This window comes from Salvelinus namaycush, chromosome 40 (genome assembly GCF_016432855.1).
Source record: "Salvelinus namaycush isolate Seneca chromosome 40, SaNama_1.0, whole genome shotgun sequence".
Taxonomy (NCBI): Eukaryota; Metazoa; Chordata; class Actinopteri; order Salmoniformes; family Salmonidae; genus Salvelinus; species Salvelinus namaycush.
This window is the reverse complement of record NC_052346.1, coordinates 4,324,978-4,349,208: the sequence shown is the minus strand read 5'-3', so window position 1 is coordinate 4,349,208 and position 24,231 is coordinate 4,324,978. Positions and strand designations below refer to the sequence as shown.

General features: G+C 42.9%; 1 protein-coding gene across 1 annotated transcript; it reads right to left on the bottom strand.

Annotated features, from left to right (window-relative positions):
• Positions 1–275: 275 nt before the first annotated feature.
• LOC120033178 (parathyroid hormone 2 receptor-like) lies at positions 276–23,994 on the bottom strand. The gene is made up of 10 exons (XM_038979460.1): positions 23,974–23,994; positions 23,560–23,659; positions 14,553–14,663; positions 13,108–13,229; positions 12,790–12,887; positions 10,152–10,335; positions 2,587–2,740; positions 2,256–2,316; positions 1,780–1,846; positions 276–323 (listed from the first exon to the last, which is right to left on the bottom strand). The coding sequence occupies exons 1-10, from the start codon at positions 23,992–23,994 to the stop codon at positions 276–278; spliced, it is 966 nt and encodes a 321-aa protein (XP_038835388.1).
• Between the last annotated feature and the right edge of the window lie 237 nt (positions 23,995–24,231).

Sequence of the window (24,231 nt, the reverse complement as noted above, 5' to 3'; positions counted from 1 at the left end):
ACAGGTATACTGTACACCAGGGAGTCACTACGCCACTAGGGAGCAGGGACAGGTATGCTGTACACCTGGGAGTCACTAGGCCACTAGGGAGCAGGGACAGGTATGCTGTACACCAGGGAGTCACTAGGCCACTAGGGAGCAGGGACAGGTATACTGTACACCTGGGAGTCACTAGGCCACTAGGGAGCAGGGACAGGTATACTGTACACCAGGGTGTCACTAGAACACTAGGGAGCAGGGACAGGTATACTGTACACCAGGGTGTCACTAGGACACTAGGGCGCAGGGACAGGTATACTGTACACCAGGAAGTCACTAGGCCACTGGGGAGCAGGGACAGGTATACTGTACACCAGGGAGTCACTAGGGAGCAGGGACAGGTATACTGTACACCAGGGAGTCACTAGGGAGCAGGGACAGGTATGCTGTACACCAGTGAGTCACTAGGCCACTAGGGAGCAGGGACAGGTATACTGTACACCAGGGAGTCACTAGGCCACTAGGGAGCAGGGACAGGTATGCTGTACACCTGGGAGTCACTAGGCCACTAGGGAGCAGGGACAGGTATGCTGTACACCTGGGAGTCACTAGGCCACTAGGGAGCAGGGACAGGTATGCTGTACACCAGGGAGTCACTAGGCCACTAGGGAGCAGAGACAGGTATACTGTACACCAGGGAGTCACTAGGCCACTAGGGAGCAGGGACAGGTATGCTGTACACCTGGGAGTCACTAGGCCACTAGGGAGCAGGGACAGGTATACTGTACACCAGGGAGTCACTAGGGAGCAGGGACAGGTATGCTGTACACCAGGGAGTCACTAGGGAGCAGGGACAGGTATACTGTACACCTGGGAGTAACTAGGCCACTAGGGAGCAGGGACAGGTATGCTGTACACCTGGGAGTCACTAGGCCACTAGGGAGCAGGGACAGGTATACTCTACACCAGGGAGTCACTAGGCCACTAGGGAGGAGGGACAGGTATGCTGTACACCAGGGAGTCACTAGGCCACTAGGGAGCAGGGACAGGTATGCTGTACACCAGGGAGTCACTAGGTCACTAGGTAGCAGGGACAGGTATACTGTGCACCTGGGAGTCACTAGGGAGCAGGGACAAGTATGCTGTACACCAGGGAGTCACTAGGGAGCAGGGACAGGTATACTGTACACCAGGGAGTCAATAGGTCACTAGGGAGCAGGGACAGGTATGCTGTACACCAGTGAGTCACTAGGTCACTAGGGAGCAGGGACAGGTATACACCAGGGAGCAAGGTGTCACTCCACTCTTCCAAGGGGCAGATTGAAAGCTTCTGGCCAAGAGAAAAGCTCTCTTCGGATTTGAGTTCTTCAAGAGTATTATACATAACAAGAGTTACAGTCTGGGAGCTACAGCAAGTAGTTTATGCATGATAAAAAGCCACCAGATCTTTGTGAGGACCAGCACTTATTTTTTGTATGTCAACATTTCTTGGCACCTGGCTTTCAACTTCTCTCTTATTTGTCTTTATTTTATCTTCCGAAATAAGAACTTCACCCAGAGACTCCAGTTGTGGAGATGTGCAGAGCAAGCTAAGCTATAAGCTTGACCACAAGTTGCTAAAACCTGAACATGAATTCAGCTGTACTAAGAATAAAACGCTTTTTTTTAAAACAAGAGAGGAGTCAGCAATGTAACTTTCTAGTAATGGATGCAAATGACCGGATTCTCGCCTCATTGGCAATGACTGATGAATTGGGGAGAGGCATTATCATGTATTATACTGCAATTGAAGTCACTTACACCAATGGCTGTAAGGATGGGAACTTGATAGATCCATTTAATGTTACCCGCACTTAACTCCCAGCATCTGTTGAGAGAGAGAGAGAGAAAGAGAGAGAGAGATTAGAGTACATTTGTACTGCAGGAGCTCCTCACTGCTCTCAAAACAGTGCATGTCGAGGTGCAACAAAAGTGTAGTGACTCGGGGCGCTCCGCACGCACAGCGGCTGTGAGAAGAGGCAAAGGTGTGCAGCTGCAACAATAAGGCAAGTAGGCCGCTGACTGAATGAGAACAAGAGTTCTGCAACACCTCGGGGAGATCCTGTTTCCAAACCAGATGATTGCGGGGAGCCTAGACAGCTGATGCACAGAGTTCATCTCAGCAGGCTCCTGCATGCTGCCATGGGCTCCTCCACTTAAAAAGTGTGTTGCTGGAGGTGCATGTGGAACACGGATATGGTAGGTGAAGGAGGGGGCGGCGTGTCACTCTCACCCACCGTGCGTCTGCCAGCGTTGCCCGGACAACAGCCCAGGCGGCGACGAAGAGAGCAGGGACACCTGTAATTAGAGAGGACAATGATTGCTTATTGCGATCTTAAGATCTTCAATACGCTGAATACATTCAATTGATACTGGCAAGAGCAGTGAGATTTTTGTTTCTTCTTTTAAGATATAAAATGATCCCCACACACCTGCAACAAGCAAACTCATATGTCGGAGTGCTTTTCCTATTTTGAATGACAGCTATAGTAACAGGTGGCTGTCAACAACACGAGCGCTGTTGTGATTGGGTGACTGCATGCGTTTCTAAGAGGCAGAGCAGCTCACCCCATCCAATCAGGGTAAAGCCCCACAGGTATTTGGTGTCCGAGTAGAAGGCCATGAAGATGAGGCTGTGGAGGTACAGCCCCTCTACCAGGATCCAGTAGTAGTTGGTTGCCAGGAAGTAAATGAAGAGCAACACAGTGATCTTGCATCCAACCTGGTAAAATCAACAGCTTGTTAAAAACAACCTGTAGTGCAAAGATCTGTGGTCCAGTGGTAACACTTTCGGCTCCATACACATATGCAGCTCCCTGCCGGCGACCAGGGTTCAATCCCTGCATGCTCCCTTCTCACTATCTCCCACTCTAATTTATTATAAAGCGCAAATGAAAAAAAGTGATTGTTAGTTCCACGAGCTGAACCACACAGAATGCTTTGTGACCACAAAACAGATCCTGACTGATTGAAGTATTAGTCATAGTAGGGATATCAGATGTGTTGTTCCAAACAGATTTATTTTTTTATCTATGCACAAATCGTCCCGTTTGTCATGATTTACCTGCTGAGGGAATAGTCTTTTTTTCCCCAGAAATGCCAACTAGATAGTTAACTAAATAGTATGTTTTTCTTGTAATAAAAATTAAGTTCTGGGAAAATAAAAACCTTTGAATGTTATTCTCTTTCCCTGATGTTTGTCTGTCGTGATGGAAGATATTTGTATAGAGGAAATTGCCACCTGCCTGGGGATATCCTGACAGAGGAAAAACTGGAACAACAAGATGGCGCCGACAGAGATGGTCGCCTCGCTTCAAGTTCTATTTTGTTTTTTTAATGTATTATTTCTTACATTGTTACCCCAGGAAATCTTAAGTCTTATTACATACAGCCGGGAAGAACTATTGGATATAAGAACGACGTCAACTTAACAACATTGCGACCAGGAATACAACTTTCCCAAAGCGGATCCTCTGGACCAACACTCAGGACAATGGATCTAATCTCAGAAGCCGAGCCAAAACAACGGCACCACAGAAGGGGCAGACGGAGCGGCCTGCTTGTCAGGCTCCGTAGACCTGCACATCGCCCACTGCTCCAAAGTATACTACTCACCAATGTCCAGTCTCCAGACAACAAGGTAGATGAAATTCGAGCAAGGGTTGTCTTCCAGAGAGACATCAGAGATTGTAACATCCTCTGTTTCATGGAAACATGGTTCTCTCAGGCTATGTTGTCGGAATCGGTTCAGCCACCGGGCTTCTCCATGCATCGCGCCGATAGAGATAAACTGCTCTCTGGGAAGAGGATGGGCGGAGGTGTATGTTTCATGATTAATGACTTGTGTAATCATAACATACAGGAACTCAAGTCCTTCTGCTCACCCGACCTAGAATTCCTTACAACCAAGTGCCGGCCATATTATCTCCCAAGAGAATTCTGGTCAGTTATCGTCACAGTGGTGTACATTCCCCCTCAAGCAGACACCAAGACTGCCCTCAAGGAACTTCACTGGACTCTATGTAAACTGGAAACTATATATCCTGAGGCTGCATTTACTGTAGCTGGGGATTTTAACAAAGCAAATTTGAGAACAAGGCTACCTAAATTCTATCAGCATATTGACTGCACTACACGCGGGTGTAATACACTCGGTCACTGCTACTCTAACTTCCGAGATGCATACAAAGCCCTCCCCCACCCTTCCTTCGGCAAATCCGACCACGATGCCATCTAGCTCCTAACGTCTTATAGGCAGAAACTCAAACAGGATGTACCAGTGACTAGAACCATTCAACGCTGGTCTGACCAATCGGAATCCACGCTTCAAGATTGTTTTGATCACGCGGACTGGGATATGTTCCGGTCAGTCTCAGATAACATCGATCTATACGCTGACTCGGTGAGTGAGTTTATAAAGAAGTGCATTGGAGAGGTTGTACCCACTGTGACTATTAAAACCTACCCTAACCAGAAACCGTGGATGGGTGGCAGCATTCGCGCAAAACTGAAAGCACGAACCACTGCATTTAACCATGGAAAGAGGTCTGAGAATATGGCTGAATATAAACAGTGTACTTATTCCCTCCGCAAGGCAATCAAAATGCCGGTTCAGGGACAAAGTGGGGCCGCAATTCAACGGCTCAGACACGAGACGTATGTGGCAGGGTCAACAGGGAATAACGGACTACAAAAAGAAAACTAGCCACGTCACGGACGTCACGCTTCCAGACAAACTAAACACCTTCTTTGCCCGCTTTGAGGATAACAGTGCCAGTCGCGGCCCACTAACAAGGACTGCACCCCCCCCCCCCCTCTCCTTCTCCGTGGCCGACATGAGTAAGACATTTAAACATGTTAACCTAACCCTCACAAGGCTGCTGGCCCAGACGGCATCCTAACCGCGTCCTCAGAGCATGCGCAGACCAGCTGGCTGGTGTGTCTACGGACATTATCAAACAATCCCTATCCCAGTCTGCTGTCCCCACATGCTTCAAGATGGCCACCATTGTTCCTGTACTCAAGATGGCAAAGATAACTGAACTAAATTACAACCACCCCGTAGCAGTCACCTCTGTCATCATGAAGTGCTTTGAGAGACTAGTCAAAGATCATATCACCTCCACCTTACCGGCCACCCTAGACCCACTTCAGTTTGCATACCGCCACAACAGGTCCACAGACGATGCAATCGCCATCACACTGCCCTATCCCATCTGGACAAGAAGAATACCTACAGTATGTAAGAATGCTGTTCATTGACTACAGCTCAGCTTTCAACACCACAGTACCCTCCAAGCTCATCATCAAGCTGGGGGCCCTGGGTCTGAACCCCGCCCTGTGTAATTGGGTCCTGGACTTTCTGACGGGCCGTCCCCAGGTGGTGAAGGTAGGAAACAACATCTCCACTTTACTGACCCTCAACACTGGGACCCCACAAGGGTGCAAGCTCAGCCCCCTCCTGTACAGTCGTGTTCACCCACGACTGTGTGGCCATGCATGCTTCCAACTCAATCATCAAGTTTGCAGACAACACAACAGTAGTGGGCTTGATTACCAATAACAACGAGACAGCCTATAGGGAGGAGGTGAAGGCACTCGGAGTGTGGTGCCAGGAAAATAACCTCTCACTCAACGTCAACATAACAAAGGAGATGATCGTGGACTTCAGGAAATAGCAGAGGGAGCACCCCCCATGCACATCGAAGGGACATCAGTGGAGAAGGTGTAAAGTTAAGTTCACACAAAACCTTTACAGATACACAATCGAGAGCATCCTGTCGGGCTGTATCACAGTCTGGTATGGCAACTGCACAGCCCTCAACCGCAAGGCTCTCCAAAGGGTGGTGTACCTGCCCTCAATGACATCTTACATTACTCATATCATATGTATATACTGTATTTTATACCATCTATTGCACCTTGCCTATGCCACTCGGCCATCGCTCATCCATATATTTATATGTACATATTCTCATTCACCCCTTTAGATTTGTATGCATTAGGTAGTTGTTAGATTACTTGTTAGATATTACTGCACTGTCGGAACTAGAAGCACGAGCATTTCGCTACACTGTGTATGTGACCAATCAAATTTGATTCGAGGTCTTCAGGTTACATGACATTCTCAACTGTTGATCCTCTTTTCCCAGTAATTTCCCACTGCGGCTGAGCTTAGACTCACAGTATGACAAACAGTACGAAGAGACTGTTGATAAAGTTCAGTTCAAGTTGAGGATGATGAGGAGGACACAGAAAATGACTGACGCAGTGTTGTTTTCCATTGAAGTCATATGGCGTTGCCACCACAAGGTCATCAACATTATCAAAGACGTTGGTTACGTGTGGCAGCGGTAGTGCTGCAATCGACCATGCACGCACAGGAGTGACATGGGTTTGTATCCCCACCCCAGCCACTTTCTCCCCTCCACAAACTATACATCCACAGTAGATCTACATTCTGAACTGTCTAAATAAAGAGAAAAATACGGGAAAGCTCTCTAGGCCTGTCTGAATACCCCTACCTGCGTTCTAAATAGTACTCTGACTGGGTATGCAAAAAACAGAAAGATTTACAGTATGTGACACTTCTAAAAATGTATGCTGTAAACACCAGGATTTCATACATCCAGTATACATTCGGCTAGGATGAATTCACTGCACACTGAAGAGAATGGTCTTTCCAGACAATGTTTGACTACAGCTGATAATCAGAGTACCAAAATGAACAAATGGTGGGAAATAACACAATTGACTATCGCCCTGTAGCACTCACTCCTGCCATTATGAAGTGCAGTCTAGTTAAGGAACACATATCACCTACACATTTCCTGACACCCTAGACCCACTGCAATTTGTATACTGTGGTAGTTAATGTTACATATAGGGACAGATGTAATACTATAGAGCATACATGTGTTCATCAGACCACAGGAGGAGAAGATGACACTTAAGTGCATTTGCTATTCTGGAAAGGGCAGCATACCAAAGGTTAGATGGAGCGGAACAAACATAAGTATAATGGCCAAGGCCATAAGTGCTTAGGATAAGCTGGACATACCAATGTCAGAGGGACACACAAAGGAGGGTGCCAGCCAACTGACCAACAGATGGAGTATAGGCATAATAAATATATTATTTTAGCACATGAAAGGGTCCCGCACCATTATAACCTAAACGAAAGCAGATGTGGGCGTTAACAAGCAAGCTCTGAGATGAAAAGATAATAATGGAGAAAAGTCAAGGGAAGCTATTTTCATATAGAGGGAGGGGACTCTATACGTTATGCAAAGACAGAATCCTATAAAGGCAGGACTCTGTAATATGAGAATTTAGTATTTTTCCATGGAGGGGCTCGGCCCTGTTACGTTTGTGATAGGGTCCTTCCATGGAAGGGCTCATTTTTGCTACTTTGTATTAAAGTCTATATTGAATTCACAAGTTCTTGTAAGAGTGTTATATTTCTGAGACGATTCTCCACGACAATACCACCCCAATAAATCCATGGATGACGCAATCGCCTGCACACTGCCCTATGCCATCTGGACAAGAGGAATACCTATGTAAGAATACTGTTCATTGACTACAGCTCAGCATTCAACACCATAGTACCCTCCACGCTAATCATTAACACTGGGTCTGAACCCTGTGCAATTGGGTCCTGGACGTCCTGACGTTAGGCAACAACACCTCCACTACGTTGATCCTCAACACAGGGGCTCCACAAGGGTGCGTGCTCAACCCCTTCCTGTACTCCCTGTTCACCCATGACTGCGTGGCGTGTCCAACTTAATCATCAAGTTTGCTGACGACAACAATGGTAGGCCTGATTACCAACAACGACGAGACAGTGTACAGGGAGGTGAGGACCCTGAGTGGTGCCTGGAAAATAACCTCTCCAACGTCAACAAAACGAAGGAGATGATCGTGGACTTCAGGAGACAGCAATGGGAGCACACCGCCATCCACTGGGCCGCAGTGGAGAAGGTGAAAAGCTTCAGGTTCCTCGCCGTACACATCACTAACAATCTGAAATGGTCCACCCACACAGACAGACAGTTCTTCAGGAGGCTAAAGAACCCTTAGAGGTTTATGCCCTATGTACAGTACATAGAAATTGAACACTGGTCACTTGAATAATGTTTACATACTGTTTTACCCACTTCGTATGTCATTTTTTTGTGGGCTCCCGAGTGGCGCAGCAGCCTAAGGCACTGCATCTCAGTGCAAGAGGTGTCACTATAGTACCTGGTTCAAATCCAGGCTGTATCACATTCAGCCCGTGATTGGGAGTCCCATAGGGTGGCGCAAAAATTGGCCCAGCGTCGCCCAGGGTAGGCTGTCATTGTAAGTAAGAATTTGTTCTTAACTGACTTGCCTAGTTAAATAAAGGTTAAGTAAAAACAAATTGATCTGCTCTAAATGTACAGTTTTATAAAGCATGACTCTAGTCTACCCTTTTCCACTGGCGGTACCAACTTTTTCAGTTGATGGCACAAGATTTGGTCGCATCAATTCTTTCACCAGTGAGCGCCGATTAATGACTTGACCAGTGGTTTTGACTATTGCTGTACAATGTATCTATTTCTGTACAAATACTATTCTATCCATAATGTCTATACATGCCATAATATACATATATACACACACACACACACACACACTGAACAAAAATATAAACACAACATGCAATAATTTTACTGAGTTACAGTTCATATAAGGAAATCAGTCAATTTAAATAAATTCATTAGGCCCTAATCTATGGATTTCATGACAAAAAATGTTTAAAAGTAGGGGTTGTGGATCAGAAAACCAGTCAGTATCTGGTGACCACCATTTGCCTCATGCAGTGCGACATCTCCTTCGCATAGTTGATCAGGCTGTTTATTGTGGCCTGTGGAATGTTCTCCCACTCCTCTTCAATGGCTGTGTGAAGTTGCTGGATACTGGCGGGAACTAGAAGACGCTGTCGTACACATCGATAGTGCGCATCCCAAACATGCTCAATAGGTGACATGTCTGGTGAGTATGCAGGCCATGGAAGAACTGGGGCATTTTCAGCTTTCAGGAATTATGTACAGATCCTTGCGACATGGGGCCGTGTATTACAATGCTGAAACATGAGATGGCGGCAGATGAATGGCACGACAATGGGCCTTAGTATCTCGTCACGATATCTCTGTGCATTGAAATTTCTATCTATAAAATACAATCGTGTTCGTTATCTGTAGCTTGTTCGTGCCCATACCATAACCCCACTGCCATCAGGGAGCACTCTGTTCACAACGTTGACATGAGCAAACCGCTCGCCCACACGAAGCCATCTGCTCGGTACAGTTGAAACAGGTGTGCCAGTGTCCATCGAAGGTGAGCATTTGCCCACTGAAGTTGGTTACGACGCCGAACTGCAGTCAGGTCAAGACCTTGGTGAGGACGACGAGCACACAGATGAGCTTCTCTGAGGTGGTTTGTGCAGAAATTCTTTGGTTGTACAAACACACAGTTACATCAGCTGTCTGGGTGGCTGGTCTCAGATGATCCCGCATGATGTGGAGGTCCTGGGCTGGCGTGGTTACACGTGGTCTGCGGTTGAAAAACCATTCCAAGTGAAGCTGGTTGAGAGAGAATGCCAAGAGTGTGCAAAGCTGTCATCGAGGCAAAGGGTGGCTACTTTGAAGAATCTAAAAATGATTTGTTTAACACTTTTTTGGTTACTACATGATTCCATATCTGTGGGACTCCCAAGGTCAAGGGGTCTGAATACTTTCCGAAGGCACTGTATATTTATACTCCGGACTCCAATATTGACCACCCTAATATTTCTATATTCCTTAATTCCGTTCTTTTACTTTTAAATGTGTGTGTATTGTTGCGTATTGTCAGATACTACTACACTGTTGGAGCTAGGAACACAAGCTTTTCGCTACACCCACAATAACATCTGCTAAATACGTGTATGCGACCAATATCATTTTGTTTGATATAGATCCGATTGTATTCAACGTATATTTATCAACCCCCGTATGTTGTGCTGCTATTTATGCCATGACACTTGAGCGCAAGAATTTAAGTGCACTTCATACGACAAAACAAACGGACCTTGAAGTTGAAGGGAAGAACATTACTGTACTCACAAACTGGGAGTTGTCAAGGGGCATAGCAGAGATGGTCTTGTAGTTGTCCATGAGCGCTGTGTCAAACTCCTGCAGACCTCCGTTGGTGTGGACCACCTTGTCCTTGACAAAGATGCTGACGGCACGCAGCATGAAGGACACAAACAGGTGCATGTGGATGTAGTTCCTAGTGCAGTGGAGGCGTCTGCATGGCAGGCAGACAGGTGCAAAACACTCAAGGCTCAACAATCACTATATTCAATCAATGACATGTATTTTATAAAACCCTTTTTACATCAAGCAGTTGTCACAAAGTGCTTTACCCAGCATGAACCCCTAAAGAGCTAGCAACGCAGTAGCAAAAGGACAGTGGCTAAAGAAAACTAGGTAGAAACCTAGAGAGAAATTCTAAACATCTACATGTTCGTTTTGGCATTCAAACCTAGTTTATTGTGTTGAGCAATTTGGAAATGTACAGTTAATACACATACATTATAAAACCGAACTGCATTGAAAACAATAACCTGAATTGAGTAAAATACACTAAATTCCAAGTTCTCAAAATCAAATTGCTTCACCGCAAATCAGCTTCCTCAGATCATTTGAGTTTGTTTTACGGTGTACGGTGATTTTTTTCAACAGCATCTGTGTTGAAATACTGAGGGAAGATGCTTGAGAGTAATACGTCCTTCTCTAACTGCATTCATGATATTGACAACTCATAACGAAAAGCATTGATATGTTAGATTCAAGTCTCCAACTCAACCAACTAAATCTAGTCTAATTAAACTTTAAATGCACATGAAATAAAAGTTGAATTTGATTTAGGCCCTATTCTTTAACTTGTACAAAGGGTGTTTTACTCTGTTATTAGGGAATCATGGCAGTCCTATTCTTTACCTTAGATTCTAGGTTGAGTTGGAGACATGAATCCATGTCATGTCAATGATTCATTTGTAGACAAACTAGAATTAAGGCCAGACTAAGTCAGTGGCACAAAAGATACATCTCATTAAATGTTGATATTTGGTTGTGTTGACAACCAAACACAATTCAGTTTTGCAAGTTTTTCGAAAAGTTAACAAGTCATAAGTTGGATTCAGGACTCCAACTAAACCAAAATTAAAAGTTAAAGAATAGGATTAAGCCAGTGGCTCCGTCACGACTTCTTCCGAAGTCGATGCCTCTCCTTGTTCGGGCGGTGCTCGGCGATCGACGTCACCGGTCTTCTAGCCATCATTGATCTATGTTTCATTTTCCATTGGTTTTGTCTGGTCTTCTTACACACCAGGTTCCAATCCCATTCATTAATTGTTGTGTATTTAACCCTCTGTTTCCCCTCATGTCCTTGTCAGAGATTGTTTATTTTGTTATGTTCATGTTCTATGGATTGGTGTGCGTCGGGCTCTTGTACCCTCATTTATTTTATTATGGACTTTGGTTTTGGAGTTTGTTTTTAAGCTATTAAAATACTCCATTTATACCAAGTTTAATTCTCCTGCGCTTGACTTCCCTGCCACCTACATACACGGCGTGACAGGCTCAGATGAAACTATCCAAACATTAGATATCCTTTTAAAACGTTGATATTTAGCTGTGTTGTCAAACACAATTCAATAATATTTTTTTGTAATATAGTAAATAGCCTAGAGTTAAGGCTATCTTACAAACTAATGTAGCAGTGTTTATTCAAACTTAAAATGAGTAACACATCCATGGCCAAATTTTGAGGTTAGCCTAAGAAAGCGTGCATGTTCAAGATAGCATGCAAAGGCTGAAGGTCTGTGGAGATCTTTACAATCGCTATTAAAATCTGTGCAGAATCTTGAACAGCATTGACCACTTGCTTGCACATGTACTTTTATTATGATCTGAACTGTAATCGAGGTCATTTGGTTGTGCTATTAGATGAAACACAGTGACAACACATTAAGTTGTTGTATAAATACAAAATATCTGACATTGTGTTCCCATTTGAACTTTGTTGTGCTTTAAATGGTTGAAAGTGCAGTGATAACACATTCGGATGACAACTAAACATCTAACGTTGTTTTGCCATTGGAATTTAGTTGTGGTTTTAGATGGTTGAAAGCATAGTGAATTCAACAAATCTCTGGCAGTTTTTTTGAGCTGGGGAATAAAGATTGAAATCTCATTGATCAACGTCTCAACCAAATATTACCCACATTTCCACGTTGAAATGACATGGTGTGCCCAGTGGGTCATCATGCATTTTTTATTTTCATCTTGGGGGGGGGGGGGGGGGGGGGGGCATTTCCCAGAGAATTTGGAGATGAGTCTAGAGGATTGGCCAGGATATGTATTTTTACTTCTCATTTAAATGTGAGACTGTTTTTGGAAAATGGTGATGAACAGATGAGGCCTAGTACTGTATGACCTCAGTGGCATTTACACATGTGGATAGAGCAGCAAAGACTTTTCTTTGAAGTGAACATAGAAGTATATGGATGAGCAAAGACCAAGCGGCATACATCTGCGTCCCAATAATGTCCTTTCTCCCAAAGTCTGCACTTGTTCATTTCCTTTCATAGACCGAAAGGAAATGACTGGTATAAGAATGACTATATTTGTGAGAAGGAGCGCACAACTGCACACTTCTGGAAAAAGGACCAATTGTTGGGACACAAGGCTGTCTTACCTGAAGTAGCCTATGATGACAAAGGCCCCTAGAAGAGAGATGAAGGACAGTGCATATCCAACGGTGTACATGACGTACAGCCGGTCAAAGAAGTCCTGCTAGAGAGAAATGGATATGTTATAGACCTGCTACACTGTTTACGCCGGGAAAAAGTTCGTTTTTTAGCTTCTACGCTAGCTGCCTGTGCTCCCGACGCCCCAGTGTAGCTCCGCTGTTAGCATGAGTCAGAGCAACTCAAGTATTGTCATGAGTCAAGTCTGTAACCACAACAACGTTAACTGGAATCTTAGGTGTGACTGAAGTGGTGATTGGGATTACCTTTTCCTCCTCTTGACCAGGTAAAAGGAATTTTAAGCAGTCGGAATAATTGGACCATGTTCGGTTCAACCCCTCCACAGAAACCCAGGAACCGTTGACATCACACTTCCTGTATGCATGACCTGGACATACACACAGACACAGACACCACACACACACGGTCTGGTCATTAACATTGCAACATACAGTTAACTTCCAAAACAAAGGAAACACCAACATAAAGTATCTTAATAGGGTGTTGGGCCACCACGAGCCAGAACAGCTCCAATGCACCTTGGAATGGATTCTACAAGTGTCTGGAACTATATTGTAGGGATGCGACACCATTCTTCAATGAGAAATTCTATAATTTAGTGTTTTGTTTATGGTGGTGGACAACGCTGTCTCAGGCACCGGTCCAGAATCTCGCATAAGTGTTCAATTGGGTTGAAGTCTGGTGACTGAGACGGCCATGGGATATGGTTTACATCGTTTTCATGCTCATCAAACCATTCAATACGTCAAATCCATTACATGTACATTGCTTTTCTCCATATAATGACCACATGATGCAAACAAATGATTTTAACACAATGGTACTACAGTTAAAAAGGTATTCAATATATTCAATTGATACCATGAGCCAGATTTACTAAGGGTTTGCACCAGCTCAGAAATAAAACATTGAAGCTAGAATCCTGATTTGAAACAAGAACAAAGTGGGTCACCCCGCCTCTCTTTTGGCGAAAAGCTTTTGGATATCAAAATTATAGTTTTTTAAAAACCCCCCCGTTTCCCTCAGAAAAGCCTCAATTCGTTGGAGCATGGACTCTATAAGGGGTCGAAAGCGTTCCACAGGGAAGCTGGTCCATGTTGACTCCAATGCTTCCCAAAGTTGTGTCAAGTTGGCTGGATGTCCTTTGAGTGGTGGACCATTCTTGATACACATGGGAAACTGTTGAGCTTGAAAAACCCAGCAGCATTGCCGTTCTTGACACAAACTGGCACCTACTACCATACCCCGTTCAAAGGCAATTACATTTTTTGTCTTGCCCATTCACCCTCTCAATGGCACACATACACAATCCAGGTCTCAATTGTCCCACGGCTTAAATCTTTATTTAACCTGTCTCCTCCCCTTCATCTCCTCTGATTGAAGTGGATTTAACAAGTTACATAAATAAGGGATCAAAGCTTTCACCTGGATTCACCTGGTAATGTCATGGAAAGAGGGGGTGTTCTTCATGTTCTGTATACTCAGTGTATACTCTTCAAGAATCATTGGGTATATATCATAAATGTATAAGTCCAAAAATGGATATAGCAACTAAATATTATAGTGTAAACAAAGATTTGTTTTGGGGTTTTATACCTTTCCCCAATTTTTTTTTTTTACAAACTTTGCACCCAGTACAAACACTTAATAAATATGGCCTCATGAGTATAGCCTATCTATACCCCAATACCTTGATGGTTGAAGTCGTAGATGTAGCTGGGGCAGGGGACCTTGGTTAGTGCTCCGGTGGATCCCTGAGGCCAACAGATCAGACCATCCCAGCCAGGGGCACAAAGGTCATCTGGATACATAGTGGGAAAGGGGAGTTAGGTAATATTAGTGGTGGGCACCAATACTGATAATTACATATGATATAGATTTCACTTGATACCGATATGAGCAATTCATATCGTGATATTGGTTTATTTGTGTTTGATATCGGTATATGGAAGGCATATTATGATATTGGTTTATCCTTCCTGTTATTTTACACTATTATGTAAAAACCCCATACTGTACATGACTGTTCCTGCATGCACAAACCCCTCTCACAGACCTTCTCACTGGCTCTCAACTTAGTGACTTAATTGCCTGTGGTGAATGGACTTATTTAAATATCGAAAAAATTCAAGTGATATATTAGTATGGATTTTCCATATTAGTGCCCTTCACTAGATAATATACTATGGTAATATGCCAAATATGTAACATTTACTGACATATTGCCATTATACGTCAAATCGTCACAATTACAAACGTCAATATGTCTGATGTAGATATTTTAGGCTTTTACGTTCATAAGTGACATTATTTGGACATTGTGTTGGAGGCTATCGTCATCAAAGGAACGCAGGCTCCCAGGCCAAATACCATGGCCACTCCTTCGGATAAATCTGAACTTAAAAGAAATCATTGCTATTGAACTCAAGGCGTTATCATTGAAAGGTTTCATTGACTTGTTGCTTTTGTGCTGGTAAGTGCTGGTGATCTTGCAGACATTGGACATCGATTCACTCAATTTAAGAAAGGGCAAATATCCAGCAGTGTGCACTCAGTCCACATCATTAATGAAACAAGCTGAAGAAGAATCAATTTACTACATATCGGCTCCATGGACAAAAACTCTTTCTCCCACTATTAAACCTCCGCTCCCTTGATTAAACACATTTTTAATATGAATCTATATTCCATGATGAGAGTGTGAGGTGGAAAGACAAAGCTTATGAGTCACTCATTAGCGACAAGTGCAAAAACATTGCTCATAGTCATTACAGCTATATATACACACACCATCTGTCCACCAGATGAGTAGGCTAGTGGGAGAGCACTAGGAGTAATATGTTGTCGTCTTTTGTCAGCTAGCCCTCCTGATGGTTCAGTGAAACAAGTGACTAGGGTGGGTGTGTGTCACAAATTGCACCCTATTCCCTTTATAGTACACGACCTTTAGTGCCATTTGGGACGCAAGCTGAGACTGAGTAATAAAGACCTAAGACGGAGAAAAAATAAGAAGTAAATAGATTTAAATCAATTAATCTATTAATCTATTTTATGATTGCAATTAGGGTTGCACATTTTGGGGAATATTCAGAGGTGGAAACTTTCCGTGGGAATATATGGGAATTAATATCAATACCATTTAAATGTAGATGTTTTTTGCATTGGATATATTTACCATACGGAGACAGAAACAGAAACCTTTTACCTTATCATAAGTAGACATAATTGCAAATTATTAAATCCTTCCAATAGAAATAAAAACAATTTAGTTACGAATTGAACTTTAATTAAATGAGTTGACTCGTCACATGGGATGATTTCACTGAACAACAAAAGAAAAGGGAATATTGAATGATCCCCAATGATCCATCGCATCTCCCAAAAACATTTTCAACATACATCTGTAAAATGATTGTCTACAAACAAAAGCTTTGGTTGTCTTCCTCTCAGGCTTCCATGTCTTCTCCCTGGACCTCAATGTCCACCTCATCTTCACTGTCACTTTCCAACCTTGTTGAGGATGGCTCGTCGTCAGGCTCAAAAAGCCTCAAATTTGCCAGGATGGACACCAATTTTTCAACCCCTGTATTGGTCAGCTTGTTGCGTGCTTTGGTGGGTGTGTTCCCAAACAAGGACCAGTTGCGCTCTGAGGCGGCTGATGATGGTGGGATTTGGAGGATGATGGAGGCAACAGGGCAAAGAGCCTCAGATCCACAAAGTCCCTTCTACCAGGTGGCTGATGAGATATGTTAGCACAACTGCCATATTGCATCTTCATCCCAAAGCCCTTGCTTGGAAGTGTACTTTGCCAGACTGCCAAGAACCTTGCCCTCATCCAGGCCAAGGTGGCGAGACACAGTAGTGATGACACCATAGGCCTTGTTGATCTCTGCACCAGACAGGATGCTCTTGCCAGCATACTTTGGGTCCAACATGTACGCCCCGGCGTGTATGGGATTCAGGCAGAAGTCTTCATGCTTTTTGATGCATTTCAGAACTGCAGTTTCCTCTGCTTGGAGCAACAGTGAAGTGGGCAGGGCAGTACGAATTTCTCCTCTTACATCTGCAAGCAGAGTCTGAACATCAGACAGGATGGCATTGTCTCCCTCAATCCGTGCAATGGCTACTGCTATAGGTTTCAGGAGTTTCAGGCTGCTTACCACTCTCTCCCGAAATACATAATCTAGGAGGATCCTCTTGATGGGGCTGTCCATATCGGCAGACTGTGCTATGGCCATTTCTTGGAGAGACTCCTTCCCCTCCAGGAGACTGTCAAACATGATGACAACACCACCCCAACGGGTGTTGCTGGGCAGCTTCAATGTGGTGCTCTTATTCTTCTCACTTTGCTTGGTGAGGTAAATTGCTGCTATAACTTGATGACCCTTCACATACCTAACCATTTCCTTGGCTCTCTTGTAGAGTGTATACAATGTTTTCAGTGCCATGATGTCCTTGAGGAGCAGATTCAATGCATGAGCAGCACAGCCAATGGGTGTTATGTGAGGTTAGGACTCCACTTTAGACCAAGCAGCCTTCATGTTCGCAGCATTGTCTGTCACTAGTGCAAATACCTTCTGTGGTCCAAGGTCATTGATGACTGCCTTCAGCTCATCTGCAATGTAGAGATGGGTGTGTCTGTTGTCCCTGTTGTCTGTGCTCTTGTAGAATACTGGTTGAGGGGAGGAGATGATGTAGTTAATTATTCCTTGCCCACGAACATTCGACCACCCATCAGAAAAGTTTGCAATACAGTCTGCTTTCTCTATAATTTGCTTGACCTTCACTTGAACTCTGTATCCAGCAAATGAGTAGATAAAGCATGTCTGGTTGGAGGGGTGTATGCTGGGCGAAGAACATTCAGAAATATCTTCCAATACACATTGCCTGTGAGCATCAGAGGTGAATCACTTCCATACACAGCTCGAGCAAGACATTCATCAGAATTTCTCTGACTACGTTCCTCCATTGAGTCAAAAACCATTCTGATTCCAGGAGGACCATGAGCTGTTGCTATCGATAAGGTGTCTGATTCATCATTTTCAACTCGAATAGAAGTAGAGGGACTTTTGTCAGAGGTTGCTTGTTGTGAGCGCTGAGGGAACTTTATGCACTTGCCCAGATGATTCTGCATCTTTGTTGTATTCTTCACATATGATTTGGCACAGTATTTTCAAATGTACACAGCTTTCCTTCTACATTAGCTGCAGTGAAATGTCTCCACACATCAGATAGTGCCCGTGGCATTTTCCTGTAAAGATTAGGAAAAAAACGAGTAAAAAACCCCAAATACAATTCCATGTACAGATAAATAGTTAAGCAGTTAGATTAAACAACTCCTGTGTAAGATAAATGTTTTAAAATGAAACATGTATGGAAACAGGTGAATTAACACTCCTCAGTTAATAGGCTCAAGCAAGCTAAAACCCATATGGCAGCAAAAACTAACTTGCAGAAATTGTTAACAAGTTAGAAATGATTTTAAAAACACACCTTGCTCTAGGCTACAATTTAATAGTTAACAAAAAAAAATCATGCATGTCATATAAAATATATTCACCCCACCCAGTATTGTAATGAAAACTTACCAGAAAGCATGTAGTCCTTGGCTCAGACAGTGTAGTAGTGTGGGCTCAATAGCATCTCATTAGTGTGCAAGATCTTGAGAATCAGCTGTACATGTGATGGAAGAGTGCACTGTGCATGCAAAGGGTAGTAATTCCAATGAATTGAGAATAGTTTAACCAACATATGCCACACGACCTAGAATTGCCTTATGTTTTTCCCACAAAAAAAGGTTCACTGTTATAAGCTAACTTTTTTGATGAATTTAAGCAAAATTCCCCAAATTCCAGGGCTTAACTTCCCATGGAAAATTTCCTGAAAAATCCTGGAAATTTACCAGAAAGTTGCCAACCCTTTACAACCCTAATTGCAATCCAGGTCTAAAGAGAAGTAGATATTTGTATATTTCAGTGTCTCAGCTGCAGTAGCCGTCCTATGCGTATGATGTCATACTTCATTATGTCAGAGACAAATTGGATCTGATTATAGCTGGGTTGAGTCACATTATCATTTGAAACATCAAAGCATGTTGTATTGATTTAAACTGACAGACAGGAAATGTGCCATATTGGGGTTTGGGACCACTTGCCAGGTGGGTCCCATGTGCAGACAGTGTGAAATACCTTAAAAGTGGAACTGACATTGTTTTAACTACTTTGAAGACATGAAACAGACAATGATAATATCAGTAAAAAATATCAAATTCCCAGTTTATGCTTCAAAACCAATTTGATGAGGTTTTAAAAATAGGTTATTTTTGACTAGAAATTCCATGCCGTTACACTAAGGCATTGTTGGAAGAATAGATGGATGCAGTTCAATGCATGATTAAGATAATTCACCAATACATTTTTTGGTAGTCCAAAAAATATTGTTATCAGGTTGTAAATCACAGCTGGCCTGGTACATTGTTGGCTGCCTCCATTCAGGATGCACTGTTTCAGTTTCAATGACTCAATATTCTGGACAAAAACAGATGACTAACTAAGGCTGGGAATGTCAATACAATCAAACTAGCAAGGGCAATGATCACAAGTCAGTCATAATGTGGCTAATAGGCTAGCACACGTGTCAAACAAGGCCCGCAGACCGAATAGGACACACAAGCGAGTATAAATGAGTCAACAGTTGAGACATCTACTTTATGAAATTATGCCATGATGCGCTCAAATCGGTGAATTCAACTTCAATATCTGATTTTCCTCTTGAAAATGTCCATAGGCCTAATGTATTAAACCAAGTTATAATTAATGGATTACATAAATTAGAAACAAAAAAAATGTTTTTACTCATGTACACCAACATGAGTTTTCAGTCCATAAAATGTGTCGGGAAAATTGCCACTGTATAATACTGTATTTCAGATGTACAGAATGATTCTCAAATACTGTGGATACATCCGTCCTTAGTCTGCTCAATTAGCAGGCTTGAAGTGAACACCGACCTTGTTAACACCGAGCGAGTGTTAATAGGATGGCTAATAATGGTTGCAACTGAGATCAGGTGTGTGAGTGATCTTAGCCCGTATTGATGGTTGAACGAGAGATCACCGGGCAGTAATACGGTGGACAATAATGGTTAGAATTGGGCCGTTGCCTTTAAAGGAACAATCTCGGGAATCAATACAACAAAGCTAAATAATTGCTATACTGTATATCCTACATTTAAAGACTCAAATGGATGAACCAATCCCAGATTGCCCCGTCATTTAAAATTGAAAAGGGAACACAATCTTATAGGGGAACAGGATGATCTGTTATCATTTAGATCTGGTTTAAGTTATCTGGAAAAAACAAATACAACCGACAAACACACCACTGATTGAGGGGAAGTGAGGTTATATAATTTTTGTACTTTTTTATTTATTTTACTTTACTCTTATGAAAGGCAGAATATCATTTAGCCAATAAGTGGTTTCATTGATGTCATTTCGGTAACATTTTAAGGGTCCATAATAAACCATTTATAAAAATTGTGTGTTCACTATTTATTAATAATTACTCACATTTGTAAACTGTAATGGGAATTTTTATGTTTGTGCTTTTTTTTTTATAACAAATGTCTGTCTTTTATTCATGTGCTGTTCTAATAACCTATTTCTGTGTTCATGCAAGTGGCTGACTGTACAAATCCTCACTATCAGTAGCTGCAATTTGGCAGTATGCCCAAACCATGTTTTGAGAACAAACTAAAAAGATAGCTGAGACCTTGAAACTGAGATAAGAGAGAAAGAAGCCTCGTGGGGTGTTGGTCTGTCACACATTTAGAACCGGTATTGGTCGGTCACATGAATGAAACAAAACGGTAATGATTAATTATTTATGCTAAATCATGCAAATATAACTTGTCTGTGTATAGCCGTATATAAGACAACTGCTGGGACTGCCCCAGCAGAGCTCCTGATTGATGTGTACTATGGTGCATTGAGTCGTTCGGAACCTCTCCAGCGCACTGACAATAAACAATGATTCATTTAAGATTGACTTTGAGTGTCCCTTTGTAAGAATTTCCACAACAAAACCATTTACTAATGATTAGTAAAGTCCTTTTGCAGTCCCTAATCTAAAGTGAGCACTATTTATACTTTATAAATGTTGAGAGACCAGTGTAATTTCCCACAAATAGATGCATGCCATTGGTAAACATTCCAGCAGTACCTGGTAAAAGAATAAGCACGCAACACAGGATGTTTAAGGAAATACACATATATTTATATAGTGTATATACACACACAAAAGTATGTGGACACCCCTTCAAATTAGTGGATTCGGCTATTTCAGCAACACCCATTGCTGACAGGTGTATAAAATCGAGCACACTGCCATGCAATCTCCATAGACAAACATTTGCAGTAGAATGGCCTTACTACAGGATGCCACCTTTCCAACAAGTCAGTTAGTCAAATGTCTGCCCTGCTAGAGCTGCCAGGGTCGACTGTGAGTGCTGATATTGTGAAGTGGAAACGTCTAAGAGCAACAACGGCTCAGCAGCAAAGTGGTAGGCCACACAAGCTCACAGAACGGGACCGCCAAGTGCTGAAGCGCGTAAAAATCATCTGTCCTCGGTTGCAACACTCACTACCGAGATCCAAACTGCCTCTGGAAGCAACGTCAGCACAAGAACTGTTCGTGCAGCCGCACACAAGCCTAAGATCCCCATGCGCAATGCCAAGTGTCAGCTGGAGTGGTGTAAAGCTCACCCGCCATTGGACTCTGAAGCAGTTGAAACGCGTTCTCTGGAGTGATGAATCACGCTTCACCATCTAGCAGTCCGGCGGACACGCTACCTGCCCGAATGCATAGTGACAACTGTAAAGTTTGGTGAAGGAGGAATAATGGTCTGGGGCTGTTTTTCATGGTTCGGGCTAGGCCCTTTAGTTCCAGTGAAGGGAAATCTTAACGCTACAACATACAATGACATTCTAACTTTGAGGCGAACAGTTTGGGGAAGGCCTTTTCCTTTTCCAGGATGACAAGTGAGGTCCATACGGAAATGGTTTGTCGAGATCGGTGTGGAAGAACTTGACTGGCCTGCACAGAGCCCTGACCTCAACCCCATCGAACACCTTTGGGATGAATTGGAACTCAGACTGCAAGCCAGGCCTAATCGCCCAACATCAGTGCCCGACATCACTAAAGCTCTTGTGGCTGAATGGAAGCAAGTCCACATACTTTTGGTCATGTTGTGTATATATATATATATATATATACATACATACATACATACATACATACATACATACACACACACACACGCGTGTGAATAACTAGCTAACTAACATTTACAAATGTGGGAATAATGATTACTAAATGGTGGGCAAACTGTTTGTAAATGCCTTATAAATGTTTTATAACGGACCCTTAAAATAACGTGTTACAGTCATTTCTGCATCTCAGAGTATATAGCAAACTGTATTTTCATAACGCCTCCCAGTGAAACCGTAAGACTTCCGTCATGACTAAATTTGGATGGGTATCAGACGCTGGTCTGTTTTTTAAGTAGACAGGATTTACTATAGACGGTCACCAAACAATAAACACATGAATTATCCATTATGCTCCAATATCTGTTTACGTTCTGATATTTCCATTCTCCCACCTGGTTTTAACGACTGGTTAGATTCTGGATCAAAACACACAAAGCGGTTTGTTTTTATCCAGCTCTCACACTGCTACAGAATGTGGGCGGACACACGGAGGATAATAATACGGAGAGTAGCAGCCAGAAAGAGAAACGACCGCAAGGGTTGGGGCTGGTAAATTGGCACAGATTCAAATGAATGGAATAAATTCTCCTTTCAGCACCCACAGATTCCGTGGCTAGGGAGAGACACAGCATAATATCGGTGATCTTAAGTCATCTTTGTCTAATCAAACTGCAGTGGTAGTCCAAGTAAATAAAGGCTTTTCAAGAAGTTCCTCCCTCCGCTCTTCAAGAGTGCCTATATGAGAAAACTAAGGTGGAATTTTTCTAAATGTTTTTAGTGGTTGCCATCAGCCCAGTTATTTTTCCCCCTCCCCAAGACCACTTATGTCAATTGTAGTTTTCATCCATGCTGTATTGAAAGTTGTCTCAAGTTACCGCAATTAAAAAATATAGAATAATAATTATAATAATTCGGGGGTGATAAATCATTTGGATAAATATCAGAATACACATTTTTTGCATGAAGCATTACTCAATTCAGTAAATCTGATGTTGACTGACAATGTGAGAAATGCAACGGAGTTCAGTGTTGTCAGTGTTCATGCAACAGCACCACATCCAGTCTCTTTTACCAACTCCAACCTCTGACTGAGTGAACCCTGGGAGAATGTGGGCAGACGTGGGAGCAGGCTAGTGTTTGCCCGGCCCGCAAAACCCAACCCGTTTTCCAATACGCGGGAGACGAAAACACGCATAAAGTTATGGGATTTAGTCTCTCCAGACAGGATGAAGTATGGTGGGCTGCTACGGTTACCATAAAGGTCTGTCTGGATCCACCCGGAAACACGCTGGCCAATGGGGCTCTGCTAAAGCTAGGTAGACCAATCATCTGCTTAGTGGGTACCGATTACAGAAACACAAACAAAAAAAAGTTTGGAAATGACCTATGCTGCCCAAAGAGTAAAATGATGTACGTGTTTGCCCACCTGCAGGGTTGTGTGTGGAGATGTTCTGATGACACTCAACTTTGACATCATACAGCAGGTACATCTGCTCCTGTGCTGTGAGGCCGACCTCTGGATGAACCTACAGAGTAGATTGCAGCATTGGTTCAAAAAGTTGCCCCTTAGATGCTGATCTTTGGTCAGTTTAGCATTTCCCCCACTAATAGTTAAGGTTAGGATTGGGGAGGGCAAGCTGATCCTAGATCTGCACCTAGGGGAATCTTCCCCCCGGAGATCATTTTGAGCTCAAACATAACGAACAGAAATGGTAAAGTGGCTTTGATAAAATCTAAGGTCATATTTACAATGACATATACTGTAGCATAACACACTTCATAAATAAAACATAGGTCATATACATTTAGCACACGGTAAGCAATCGCCACACACACACACTTGCTGACGCACTGTGCTCATACTTCTGCCTCATTTAAATGCATTCAAGGAGAAAGTGGATGTTGAGTACTAGTCAATAATGAATATGCAAACATTGACTGATGAGTACAGAAATGGGCATGTCAGAATAGCATACATAACAGAATACATTTCCACATGAAATAGCACCAATATAAGAAACATAATATGGGGGCGACAGGGATCCATCCATCTTAGCTTTACCATTATTTACAGAAGAAGTATTTTAAAAGATAGACA